The 14,320-nt window shown below is 42.6% G+C and overlaps 1 protein-coding gene across 1 annotated transcript in view; it reads right to left on the reverse strand.

Annotated features, from left to right (window-relative positions):
* The window catches only part of ELP6 (elongator acetyltransferase complex subunit 6), a 20,358-nt gene extending 8,406 nt beyond the window's left edge, over positions 1 to 11,952 (reverse strand). Inside the window, exons 1-6 of the mRNA XM_027842200.1 lie at positions 11,808 to 11,952; positions 11,407 to 11,701; positions 7,719 to 7,797; positions 5,852 to 5,922; positions 3,727 to 3,845; positions 1,086 to 1,287 (exon numbers count right to left, since the gene is read on the reverse strand). Of these exons, the coding sequence (XP_027698001.1) occupies positions 1,086 to 1,287; positions 3,727 to 3,845; positions 5,852 to 5,922; positions 7,719 to 7,797; positions 11,407 to 11,460 (525 nt within the window). The 5' untranslated portion in view covers positions 11,461 to 11,701; positions 11,808 to 11,952. The remainder of the gene's footprint in view (positions 1 to 1,085; positions 1,288 to 3,726; positions 3,846 to 5,851; positions 5,923 to 7,718; positions 7,798 to 11,406; positions 11,702 to 11,807) is intronic.
* Between the last annotated feature and the right edge of the window lie 2,368 nt (positions 11,953 to 14,320).

Below are 14,320 nucleotides of genomic sequence, written 5' to 3' on the forward strand. Positions count from 1 at the left end.
CACACACACACACACACACACACACACACACACACACACACACACACCCACCCACCCCCCCGGATCAAATGCTGGCCTTCTCTAACGTGGGGTTGGGAGGGAGGAAGGCAGACAACAAAATGCGACAAAAATTAATTAAATAATTTTTTTAAAAGTGGGGAATAAGTCTGTGTAAAGGCATGGAGAAAATAGATGGGATGTCAAATTTGGGGGGAAAAATAGGCCAGTTTGGCTAGAACATGAAATATGTGAAGAAGAATATTCTGAAATAAGGCAGGAAAGTCCCAGAGAACAAATAATGAATTATACTTCCCCCGTGATGGCAGAGGGAGGGGATGACAAGACCAGACTACTGCAGACACTCTTCAACTGGTTTTCTTTGCATAAGGGTGGCCTTAATGAGGGGTGGAGTGGGGGAAGAGCTGAAAGAGTTGGGCTGAAATACACAAACATTTAAAAGCATCAATAAAACATTTCTTGAACAGAGCTAGCAGTTTTGAAAGGTAAGCCAATGCCAGATTGTAAAGGGTTTTCAGTGCCAGGCTGAAGAATTTTTTCTATTATTCTGGAAGCCAATGTAAGTTAGAGCAGAAGAGGGACTGTCCCAGGAGCTGCCTGGGTTGCCGAGCTCTGAGTCAAGAAGGTCTAGAAGCAGGAGGTCAGCTCCCTGAAGGGACAGTGCGGGACTTGGAGTAAGAGATGATAAGGACCGAACTCTTTGAGTTCAGCTCTAGGAGTGAAGAAAACAGAATGGAAGTCACCTAGATGAGGTCTTCTAGAGCGAAAATGTTTAAGATCTGACAACTGATTGGCTCTGAGGGATGAGTAGGAGGGAAGAGGAAAGAGTGCCTCTGAGGTTGTGAACCTGAGGAATTGGGTGATGAAACATTTCAACAGAAATTGGGAAATCTAGAGGAGGGGCAGGTGTAGGAGCAAAGACGGTTCCTGAAAGGTCTTTGGTCCTATCAGAGCAGGCCAAAGGTTGGAAAGGATGAACAGCCACCGACCTAGAGAGGGGCCGCTTCCTCCCCTACTTTCAGGTCTTAAAGATCACAGGAAATAAAAGCATGAGGACTGAACAGTACCTTCAACCGGCAGCAGACAGTGACTCTACAGAATTGGATGAAGTCCAGAATAGCAACTGCTTGAACACCCAAACTGAGCAGGACACTCAGGTCATCCACCAAAATCACCGGGCACTTCCACGAAGCAGCATCACCATCACCTGAGGGAGCCAGAGCTTTCTGCACCAACTCATACCAGGACGTCAGGTCAGAGCCAGACTCTCTGGAAACAAGGAACCAGAACCCCCCCAAAAAACAAAATCCTGTAAATCAGTTTATTCATCCATTCAAGCAGTGTCCTTGAGCACCTACTCTTTGCTAGACATGATGGAGGGGGAGGGTTTAGAGCTTATTCCTTCAGAAGTCTGTAGTTAGATGTGGTACAGAACACATTAGAAAAACTAACAATAACACAAGAATTAACAACAGATGGCAACCAAGAGAAGCCCCAAGGCAGAGTATGGGTAAGTGTTGAGGAAGCCTTATGTATAAGGCAAGTACTCTGAGCTTCTAAAAGGTCTGGATCCCTGAGAGTTGAAGTGGCTGGGTGAAGCTTCCAGAGGTGGGAGGTGGGGGGACTGGAATGGGCCTTAAATGGCAAGTTATTATCCCCAAGCCCAATTTAAACCCAACCAAAATACCATCCAAAAGCTAGCCTAGAGGTGGAAGGTGGAGGTCTGTATCATTCTACAGGAATACACATAGACACGAACAAGCAGATGAGAGCTCAGGAACTTCTAATACTAATTCACTGAGTGACTATGGGCAAGAATCAGTGATTACCCGATTCAGAGCTGAAGAGACCACAGAGACCATCTCATTCAACCTCTCTGTTTTACAGATAAGGGAACCAAGACTGAAGAAGGGGAAGGGACTTGCCCAAGGCTCCCCTCCCCCATGGGTAGTCAGGATTTAAACCCAAGTCCTACTCCAAAGCCACTGCTCTATGGCCCTGTTCTACCTAGGATATTTCCCCAAAATTACAAATGAGGAAACTGGAGCCCAGAGAAGTGAAAGGACTTGTCCCTAGTGTCACTGTTACTAAACTGCAGAGGTCAGGCTTGATCCAAAGCCACCTGACCCAAAGTCCTGTGGTGCTTCAGTTATACCACAACATCAGTGACCATAAGAAACAAACCTCTTTCCCCTGCTCCTTGGTCTTCATTTAGAAAAATGAGAATGCTATCTACAAAGGCCAAACTGTTAGAAGTTTGCAAAATTAAAAATGCCAGAGAATTAGCTAGTGGAAACTTTCATTCATTCACTCAATAAAGATATTGGCTTCTAAAGAAAAAGCAAAGTGACAGTAGGTTCTCTGATGTCCTCTTCATTAAGACACACCAAAATTTTGCAAAAAGGCTTTGGAAAGAACATAATTCACTGACCCAGAGGCAAAAGAAACAAATTGCCCAGTTCTCTCACTGACTATGATATTTAAGATGATCTTTAGCCCAGGTGGGTCCAACAGTCAGCGAGCGGATGTAAAATGGCCCCACTGGGTGTCTGGGCTCAAAGAACAAAATTGTAATCAGTATATTCTAGGTTTGAGAAAGTCCAGTGACTTCACATACCCTGAGGCAACCCCACGAGGAGTTTGGAAGTAGAAGAAACTACCCAAGGATAATGAAAGGGAAGTGCCTTGCCCAGCTACACAAAAGGTAATGTGGTACAGTTGGTAGAAGGACTTACTCCTGGTCACGTAATGTCACATCCTTGCCAAACTGAACCACTCACCATTCCCCAAACCAGTCCAGGACTCTTCCAGTCTTCCCTGTCACAAATTCTAGATAAAACAGTTTGATTATTTCACTGCCCCACTCAAAAACCTCCAGTGGCTCCCCATTACCCCCTTAAGGGAACAGGTCTCCTGTAATCAGACTTCACCTAATCTTGCCAGCCTTGTCTCACTCTTCTCTGCTTCACCTGCTGCAGCTTTTCCTCTTCCATTCTATTTATATTCATTTTTATGTGCCTTTTTATGACATGTTGCCTCTCCCATCAGAATGGAAGCTCCTTAAGGACAGATACTACACATCTTTCATTTTTTAAAATTTTATTTCTGTTCTGAACTCAACACCAATAAAACAAGCATTTCCACATTCATAGAGTCAACAAGCATCATCTGTAGATCTCTATTATGTTCAGCTTGTTCTTCTATTTGAATAGATAACAAGTTTAGTCTGTAGTTTTCAAAGCTAACCTGCTTGTCTGTGCCCATTTCTGGTCTTCCTTCAGTTGCCTCATCTTTCTTTCTCTTTTTTTGTATCTACTTTAGCAGCACAGTGCCTGACCCAGACTTAGCACTTAATAAAAATTTGCTGATAGATCTATTGATTTAAGTGCTGTATGATCCAGTCAAACTGAATGAAAAGGGTGGAGGTTTTCCCTGCAGGAAGTAACATGCCCAAGGGGTTGTAGAATAGGTCAAATCACAACAGGGTACCCCCATCACAATCTTATCAGGACAGGTTTCTCCAGGTGAAATCAGGTTTCAGTGAACAATAAGATGTCACTATCACTTGAGTGGAGAAGGTGGTAGAACAGCAGTGACAGCAGCAGCCAGTGCCAGGAAGTCCACACCCCAGGCAAAGAAGAATTGAGCAACAATCCACACCCAGATGCTAAGAATTTCCATGTTAGGGTTAGGTTGAAGATCATTAACCTGATGAACTTGAGGGTGTTTGGCTGTTCCTCTGACCCAAAGAGGACTTCAACAGTGGACTTCAGGCCTTCAAGGAATACCAACTGTCCCCGATCTCGGGCAGCAATCAGATTGACCCCCTATTATAATAAAAGAGCATAGGATGAGACAAGTCCTGGTCCTTCACCTCAAGAAATCTCCTCAAAGTCAGAATACTCTCCATATCTCTCACCCTATAACACTGATGACAATGAAATGATTTCCCATCGCCACAGCACCACCACAACAGGGATACATGGGGATCACCCATACAAACGGTCCTGAAATTGATGGCTACTCACAGAGTGACTTTTATCAGTAATCTAAAGCACTTGGGGAATACCGTCTCAAAAGAACCTCTAGAATAGGAGGAGGGGGTAAGCTTACCCTGTACCTCAGCAAAGCCTATATCTCTATCTTATATATTGTTTTCTTGCTGATCTGAGTATATAAGTAGAGGAATAGAAGATGATTTGGAAATGGAGAATAGTACATTGGAAAGAGAATGTTGTACAAGAGGAAGTTGTAGCTCAATGATTAAACATGCCAATAAACAAATGATCCTATCAATCTATGATGCAATTTTACTTTGCATTTTATACCAAACTTCTCACAGAGACCTAATTTTTTCATCATACACTCCCATTCTATAGTCCCTAAGCACACTATCTGGCCCTCTTTCTGATAACTAAGTCAATGTTCATGGACTGAGAGATCAGAGTCCAACATTTTACAGAACACTGAAACCCAGAGAGAGAAGGTATCTAGCCCAACGTCTCACAGGTAGGAAGTGATAGCTTCCCTCTTGTGGTTGTTCCAAGGGCTCTTCTCTAGGCCTGGAGTGCTCTTCGCTCTCTTCTACCTCACTTCAAGGCCCAGCTCATGTGCTGTATCCTCCAAAAGGTCCTTCTACGTGTGTGAGTGTATGTGTATGTGTGAGTGTGTGTGTGCATGCACTATATTTTCTTATCTGTAAGATGTTGTATCTCCCTTGTCGAATGTAAGTTCCTGGAGGGCAGAACTGTCTCATTCTTGAATTTGCATCCCCAACACCTACCACCTTTGTTGAATGAAATCACCAAGTTTTCCCATGCCCTAAGCCAAGTACTCTATTTCTCAACCAGTGAAGCAAGCCCCAGCGCCTCACACTATTCACAGCTCAAAAAAGCCACATCCATCACAAAGGTCTTTCCACATCTGGTTCACTACCTCTCCCCTCCCTTCCTTTCTCTTCCTCATTGCATCCTCATAATTTTTTTTTAAATTAATAGTATTGGTTTAAATGAATTCTGCATATTACTAGGGGTCCTGTATCACAATTAAATAAAATTATGCAAAAAGCCTATCTCCTTAGAATTTCTCTAAAGAAAGGACTGATATGTAACCATTCAATGGCTCCCCACGGCCTACCAAATAAAGTCCAAATTCTCTAGCCTAGCACTCAGGCTAGGCTAACATTTTGGGGTCTCCTCAACCTTCTCTCCCATTGGTCCCTTACATGAACAAATCCATCACGAACATTCCCACTTCTGGACCTTTGCTCAGGTCATTTGCCCAAAACAGAATATCCTGCCCTTTCCTCGACACTGTGTCAAACGAAACTTCTTTTCAAAGCTTGCCCTGAATCCCATGTCCTCTGTGAAACCTCTTCCAACTGCCTCAACCCCGAGTGCTCTCCCTCACCACTCAACCCCTATGATGCTTCCAGTCTACACCACTCATGTGGTTTTTAGCACAAGCCGACACATTTATGTCCATTATTTCCCACCAATTAAGTAAGATATATGAAGAACACGGACAAAAACTACATGGGATGAGGTTAGAAACCGTACCATCAGAGGAAATATCCACCTCAATGCAATTATATGTCCACTGAGCCATCTGAATATGCTGCCTTTATTATTAGGGTTTGTTTTATGTCTGTATCCTCAACTAGATGACAAATTCCCGAAGGGCAATTTCTCCTTCCTCTTCCTCTCCCCTCCCCTACTCTCTTTCTCTCTCTCTTTCTGTCCCTGTCTTCCTCCCTCCCCTCATGCACGTGCGCACACACACACACACACACACACACACACACACACCCACCCACCCACCCAAAACTACTCACCAGCTTTTGACCTACAATATTATAGTGACTGAAGGACTGGAGAAGGGCCACAAAGCAAACCTTACAGTTAGCTGGAAAATAAGATAAGTTCATCATTAATAAGATTCTGGCTCACATACAGCATTACATATTTTGTTTGTAACACTGGAAATCAATAAAAATGACACACTGACCAAGAGGATTCACTACCTGCGCGTACACTTTGAGGTGGCATATTCTAGCATTAAGAAGTAATTGCTAACAAGGAAACCTGGATTTTATTCTGAACTCTACCAAAGACTCCATCCACCACTAACTCAAGTTCATCCCTCTGTCCTGCCATACTAATTTCACCTACTAAATAGAAAAAAAATGTTACTTCTCACTCACTTCTTTCAGAGGGGAGCTAAGAAGACTGCGATCTCTACAATATATCTAACTTATTTAGGGAAAAAAAAGAATCCAAATATTATTTGCTATAAGTTCTAATTGCAAGAGGTTGTATGGGTTTGGAGAGATTAAAGCCTCCTAGCCAACTAGCCTCAATTTACCCAATACTTCTCTTTTAGGGAGAAGTTTCACACACACTGTCTCCCTATGAGGCAGGATTCTCAGTTTCCTCCATTCTTGGCTTTGATGGCCTGTAAGGTCCCTTCCAGCTCAAAAATCTATGATTCACAGGTGGAAGTGATCTGGAAGGTCATCTAGCTCAGTGAGTTACAGAGGAACGAACTGAGGACTCAAGAAAGGAAATGACTTGTCCGGCACCCGGCAGTCAGGACCGCAGTCTTCTCCAAGTCCAGCTCTGTCCCCCTGCAAGGCCTCACTCTCTGATGAGGAAAGCCTGGCAGAAGCAGCTCTGGTCAGTCCAGAACCCTGTGCTCCTGGACCAGGCTCACTTTCAGGTGTGATGGCAGCTGGGCTGCCTAAAGGATCTTGTCCTGCACTCCTGAGGATGTGTCTTCCTGGGTAAAGTCAGAACAATAATAATGCCTGCACTGGTTCCCAGGGTCCATGAGCGCCAAGTCAGAGACCTTCCAGAAGTGTGTGCTGTTATTATGAAAGGTCAAATCCCAACGTGGCCTTATAGGGATGGAAGGATAAAGGAGAATACATGTGAAGTTTATTTTCTCTCTAAGAAAAGGATTAGTTAAACTCAAGTTGGTCTTTAAGACCTCCTTAAATCAACACATCTTTCTAGGACAAGAACTGACAGAAGTACTTTCCAAAGAAGGGATAGATACTGTGGAGATCTTGGCCCTCTTAGTAGCTCCTGTGAAAGAAGTGGAAGGGGAAGTTTTGTTTTGTTACTTTCATTCAACAAAGGAAATCGGTCTCTATTCTCCTAATGATTCTCTTGACCATCAGTCAGATCCTTGACCTGATGACCTCCTCTTGCCTATCTAGATGTCCAGCTTATTGGCATCCGTGAATTCTGTCAGCGAATGATGCCCGTGATCAGTGCCTGACTCTGGGGCACTGACAGTCAAGGACCCAGGAGTCAGGGAAGGAAAAGGCATTGCCACCCCCATTTTACAGATGAGTACTGGCAGCACAAAGGTTAAAAGGCCAGTCACAAGGCCATACAGGCCATCAGTGGCAGAACTAGGCCTGAATGTAGGATTTCTGATTCTAAGCCCCATGTTCTCTCTTCAGGTGTTCTTCCCTACTATCGAGGAATTTACAAGAGAAAAAAATTAAGTGGATGACCAAGTTTCTGGTTGCCTAGAGAAATGGCCTCTAGCTTCTCAAACAAACAAAAACCCCACTACAACTCCATGTTTATCTGGGCACTTCTCAAAGGATAGCTCATTTCCCAAACGAGGACAATTAAGTCACAAAGGACTCTGTGTCTGTGGGTCTCTTCCCAGGCTGTATGCTACCGTACCTTTGAGGTAAAAGGAGAGAAAATGGTGCACAAGGAAGCTTCCATCTGTCTTGGCATCGCAGAGCAGAGTAAACGTCCCCTTAAAAATACAAAAAGATTAACAAGCCTATGGGGGAAAAGGCAACAGATGGTGAAGTTTATAGGGTCAAGTAGTAATGTCATTTCCTCTAAATTTCTGTACTTAATGGTTATTTTAAAATATGTACAACATCCTCCAAATTATAAAAAAAGATAGAAAATGAAACAGTAATACAGAAAATCAAAATGGACAATTATGATCAGCTTTCCCCCAAATCCCATCAACTGAACTACTCACTGCCCCCTGCATCTGCTTATGGTGTTTCTTAATTCTACAATTCCTCCTCCCCTCTCCCCCTTCTTCACTTGTTAAATTCCTATCTTCCTTGAAAGCTAACTTAAAGATCTCAGAAATCAAGCATCTGCTAAATGCCTACTATGTGCCAGGCACTGTGCTAGGCAATGGACATATATATACACATATATATGGTGATGTACATATATACATAACACACATACATATGATACACACACACACACTCACATATTTATGGGGCAGCTAGGTGGCTCAGTGGATACAGTGCTAGGTCTGGAGTCAGGAAAACCTGAGTTCAAATCCTGCCTCAGATACCTACTATCTGTGTGACCCTGGGCAAGTTACTTAACCTCTGTCTACCTCAGTTTCCTCATGTGGAAGACAAGGAGACAAAAACAGCACCTACTCCCAGGGCTGTTGTGAGGATCAAATCAGATAATACTTGTAAAGTGCTCAGCATAGTGTCTGGCACATAGGAAGTGCTATATAAATGTTAGCTATTATTCTTACATAAGTATGTATGAAATAAATGTAGAGAATAAATACAAGGGAAGGAAGAAGGCACGAGCAGTTGGGGGGATCAGGAAAGGTTTCATACAGAAGGTAGCATTTGAGCTGGGTCTTGTAGAACAAAATGAGTCTCAGAAAAAGAGGTGAGGAGAGGATGCATTCCAGTCACGGGGTACATCCAGTGCCAAGGTGGAGCCACGGAAGACAGAGCGCCACATAAAGAACTGAGAGAAAGCCAGTTTGGCTTCCCTGGAGGGCAGGGGAAGTGGGGGAACAAGCCAAGTTCCCAGAATCCCTTTCTTCCTTCAAGACACAGCTCAACTGCCGTGTTCTACATGCGGCGTGCAACATGTTGGGACCCGTGGGGAGCAACGCTGGTGAGTCATCATGGTGGGCTGGGACCTGTCAGGGCACTGAGATGATGCGAGATTATGGGGGACTTTTTGCTGGAAGCCAAAATAGGGTAAAACAAGTCTCTCTTGAGTTAAATGTCTATTCAAAACAGGGCTCAGGAAGCTCTCTCTGATGCCCCGACATGGTGACCACCTCTCCCTCTGAGCTCAGGCAGGCATCACTTTAGCATTGTGTTTATACCCCTCTAAGGCACCTGTCATGTATAATATTGTATTACAGTTATATGTGTATATATCATTCACCTCTACCAGACTGTAAGTTCCATAAGGGAAGGGACAGTATCATCGCTAAACTTTGTATCTCTAAATGCCTGATACGGTAAATAGTACACAGATGATGCGTATTTCTTGACCAACAGAGTTATCATGAGAAATCTGAAAAAGTTGGTTGGTACCATGTTTTGCTTTTTTTTTTTTAAGCTTTTATTTAGTATTTTATTTTTCCCCAGTTACATGTAAAAACAATTTTTAACATTTGTTTTTAAAACTTTGAGTTCCAAATTCTCTCCCTTCCTCCTTCCCCACCTCCACCCCCCATTGAGAAGGCAAGCAATTCAATATAGGTTATGCATGTGTAATCATGCAAAACATATCCATAATAGTCACATCGTAGCACCATGTTTTAGCAGGCTTTGAATGCAACGTAAGAAGTTTTTATTTTATTTGGTATACAATATGGAACCTAGGGCAGCTACGTGGCACAGTGGATAGAGTGCTAGAGCTGAAGTCTGGAAGACATGAGTTCAAATCTGGCCTTAGACACTTACTAGCTGGGTAACCCTGGGCAAGTCAGATAAAAGGATTACTCTTTTGCCTCAGTTTCCTCATGAGCTGGAAAAGGAAATGGCAAACCACCCCAGTATCTCTGTCAAGAAAACCCCAAATGGGGTCACGAAGAGTCAGACACAACTGAAACAAATGAACATTAAAGGCTTTTCAGCAAGACAGTACCATGGTTGGAACTGTTTATGCATCAGAAAAATCTTTCTAATAGGTGTGGGAAGGAAAAAAATTGAAGGTTGAAGAGACAAGAGACAGAGGTCAGGAGCCTATTAAAATTGTCCAGGTGGGGGCAGCTAGATGGCACAGTAGGTAGAGCTCCGGCCTTGGAGTCTGGAGGACCTGAGTTAAAATCTGGCCTCAGACACATGACATTTACTAGCTGTGTGACCCTGGGCAAGTCACTCAACCCTGACTGCCTCACCAAAAAGCAAAAAAAAAAATAATTGTCCAGGGGAAGGTCTATGAAGGATTAGAATTATTACTACTACTACTACTACTACTACCATCCCCCAGCATTTATATATCATTTTAAGGTTTATGAAGCACTTTACATCATCTCATTTGACTCTCATAATCAGCCTTGTCAGGCTGGTGCTATTATTTTCCCCATTTGACAAATGAGGAAACTTAAGTCTGGAGAGTTTAAGTGACTTGCTTAGAAGTGTCAAAGACAGGATGATACTAGTGTCCTTCCAGTCCATCATTTATAGGGTCAATATTCAAACTTTAATGTTATGATTCAAAATCCAGTATTCTTTTCACTACATCAGAAATATCAAACAAGTTTTAGTTATTACTGCCTTTTCACCCCTCTAGGATATGTCCTATAACTGTAACAGTAATTATTGTTAATAATAGCTAGCATTTATATAGTGCCTAGATTTTATATCTAACATGTAATACATTATGTAATATGCAACATTATATGTATATATATAATAAGATTACATATATTATGTGTGAAATGAATAATTATTCACATTTATACAGAGCTTCAAGGTTTTACAAAGCACAACAATACCGTGGGGCAGGTAATACACCAATTATTTCAATCATTTTTAGACAACATTAAGTTCCTATCTACTTTGTGTAAGTCACTGTACTGGAGAGAGGTTGGAAAGGGGATCAGGGTTAGAAAGACAAAAACAGAACAGCACCTGCCCTCAAGGAGCTTACATTCTACAAGAGGGAAACAATGTGCACTCAGCTAAGCAATCCCTATTTTACAGGTGGAAAACCTTGGAACTCCGCGTGCCCAAGGTCAAAGAGCCCATATTCGAACCCACATCTTCCAACTCTTCGACCACTTGTTTAAAAAGCAAAACACAAAGAACCCCAGTTCGATTAACTTAAAAAACACTAAATAGCACGACTCACGCTCCACAAGGGTCCTTCAAATACCGTCCTGTTTTAAACGGAAAAATGCCTCCTCCCAAGAAACACTCATAAAAGATCTTGCATTCTACGCCAAAGTACCCAAGGTCCTGTGTAACTTCCCTGGGAACTACAAGTCCCGGCGTGCCATGCCAACCGCCCCTTTCCCTTCCGGCACTAGGCGCAAAGCCCCCTGGGAGATGTAGTGCAGGAAGTTCGGAGCGAACACGAGGCATGCCGGGATTTCTCCCTTCACGCTCTGTGACTTCCTTACCTGCTCTGGCTTCTCAGGGCTGACGTTCAGCAAGTTATTAAGCTCAGGAAACATCCCGAGCCTTGGTGGTGGAAGTGGCCAGGCCTTAAGTGTGTAGGATAGAGAAGCTGCAGAGGCCTCAAGAAACGTTCAGAGACGAGGCCTGAACACACGCCTTCGTTCTCTTCGCAAACTGCGTGAGGAATGCGCATGCGTATGCACTTGCCTTCCCCGGAAGCGCATGCGCTGCTGACTCCTTCTTGTAAAACTGACTTTCCAACGAGCTTCGTTTATGAGATTTGTATGGTCCTAATACCTAAACCAGGAAAGGATAAAGCAGAGAAAAAGGTCTGCATGGACCAGTGTCGTTAGTGAAAATTGGTTTAAAAATTTGAATTAAATTCTGGCAAAATAATAGCTACCCCTGATATAGGTCTTTAAGGTTTGCGCCGCAGATTATCTTCTCTGATTCCTCCCCAATAACCCTGTGAGGTAGGTGCTCCCATTATTCCCATTTTACAGATGAGAAAACAGGCTTCGGAGAAAGGTTAAGTGACTTCTGGTGATCCTGCAGTCCGAGGCAGAGTTTGTTCAAGGCGACCCCTGCGCCACCTAGTGGCCTCAAGAAGACTAGCAATCTGTTCAAAATGTGATCCGCTGTTGATCAAGTTGGATTCAAACCAGGAATGAATGGATGGTTCAACATTAGAAAAATAATAAATGTAGTTATTAAAATTACGATTAAAACATATTTTGATTACTCCCTCCATTCACCTCTCCTATTCACCTGTTGTTGAAGGGAGCTAGAGAAAACCTTGAAACCATGATATTGGGTCTAATATCCCTTGGGCCCTCATTGCAAAAAGGCAATTTTTTTACAACTCCCCACAGTCGATTCACTGTCCCACTCACCACAGTGACTGTTGGAAACACTTTCGTATTTCTTCAAACCTATTATGACAACCATCCTCTAACCTGAGGACCTACATTGGAAAAAATTAAAGCCATTCGCTGAGGGATCACTCTTCTGCCCACTTCTTTAAATTACATCCCTCAGACATCTTTCTCAAATATTTTTTCTTTTACCTCTGTCTCATATGAGGAGGTAGCTCTTCTCTTTGCAGAGACAAAATCCTCCAGCTGCAACTTTGATCCCATTCTATCCTCTCTTCTCCAACACATGACTCCCACTCTCACCCCTACTCTGTCACTAATCTTGAAATTTTCATTGTCTATTAGTTCTTCCCTACTGCCTAAAAACACGTTCATGATTCTGCTCATATTTTTTAAAATTTTCATTTTATATAAACATTTGATAAGCAACTTTGAAAGACTTTAAAACTCTGATCAATATAATGACAAACCATAAATCCAGAGAACTAAAGATGAAACACACTACCCACCTCCTGCCAGAGAGGTGTTGGACTTAAAATGCAGAATGGAACATAACATTTTTGAGACATGGTCAATATGGGTATTTGTTTTGCTGGACTATGCGTATTTGTTATAAGGATTTTATTTTTTTGTTTTTTCTTTGTTCAACTAGGGGAAGGAGTAGTGAGAGAGAGGTAGTAATTGCTTTAAAAATAAATAAATTTAAAATAAATAAATCACTTAATCCTCAATAGTCAATAAGTATTTATTACTGTGTTCAAGGCACTGTGCTAAGTGCTAGGGATACAAATACAAAAATAAACATTTCTTGCCCTCAAGGAGCTTACATTCTATTGGGAGACACAGCACACAAAGGAGAGTGGTAGTTAGGGAAGGGCACTTTGGGAACATAAGTAGGTTGATATCCCATCCAGGAACAAAGGCAAAAAAAAAAAAAGAAGAAGAAGAAGAAGAAGTAATATCTTCACTTTCTCTCCACCTGCTCTCTTCTCAGTCCCTTCTAATTCTACTTGTCCCACCACTCTCTTCAAACTGCTCTTCCAAAGGTGACTTCCAAATGATTTCCTCAATGCCAAATTAAATGTTCTCCCCCCTCTCCCCCCAGTTCCTATCTTCCTTGACCTCTCCATCATCTCTTTTCTCTTTATTCCCACTGTCACCACTCTAGTACAGATCTGCTGCTTGTCTGGACAACAGCTTTCTAACAGGCTTTCTTCCATTCTTTGTCACCTCCAATACAGTTTTCAGATTGCTACTAGATTAATCTTCCTTTCAAATACATTTGGTCATGCCACTGCTGAAAAATCTATGGTGGCTTCTTATTGCCTGCCAAGTAAAATTCAACCTGCTTTGTCTGTCATTCAAGGTTTGCCATAATCTGGCCCTACCCTACCTTTTTAGTCTTATCTCATATTAGTCTTCTCCCCACACTTTACACTTCAGCAAGACTAGACCACTCTCTGTTCCTCCAATATTTCCTGTGCTTTCTCATTTCCATGCCCTTGCTCAACCCTAAATGCATGCTGCTCTCTATGCCTGGACTATCTTCCCTCTTTCTCTTTCCCTGCTGAATTCCTATCTATCTTTTAAAATTCAAATCAAATGCAACCTTATCTTTGAAATTTGTAGGTCATCATCCAAACCACACTCCCCATATCCTACCACCCAATTCTTTATTCCTATCCTCCTCAACCCTCCCACCCCAAAGTTCCAACAAAAAGCCACTCACCCCTTCCACTGTGCCCTATGAAATACCTGTTCCATAGACAACAAAATTCCCTTCATCTTAAGTCTTTTCCTCTCCCACTCCTTTCATCTTCTAGCTATTACCAAAATCTATTACCCCAATGGCACAGCCTTCCCTGATTATCCTTTCCAGTTCTGGCCATACTTTTAATCATTCCTCGCAAGTCACTGGTCAGAGTAGAAGAGTTGGCATACTCCTTGCTCCCTATTGACACTTGTCAGTTCTCCCCCTGCCTCCTTTGATGCAATTCATATCTCCCATACAATCAACATCCTGGTAACTATTGTCTACAGA

This window comes from Vombatus ursinus, unplaced genomic scaffold (assembly GCF_900497805.2).
Source record: "Vombatus ursinus unplaced genomic scaffold, bare-nosed wombat genome assembly UNPS02014867.1, whole genome shotgun sequence".
Taxonomy (NCBI): domain Eukaryota; kingdom Metazoa; phylum Chordata; class Mammalia; order Diprotodontia; family Vombatidae; genus Vombatus; species Vombatus ursinus.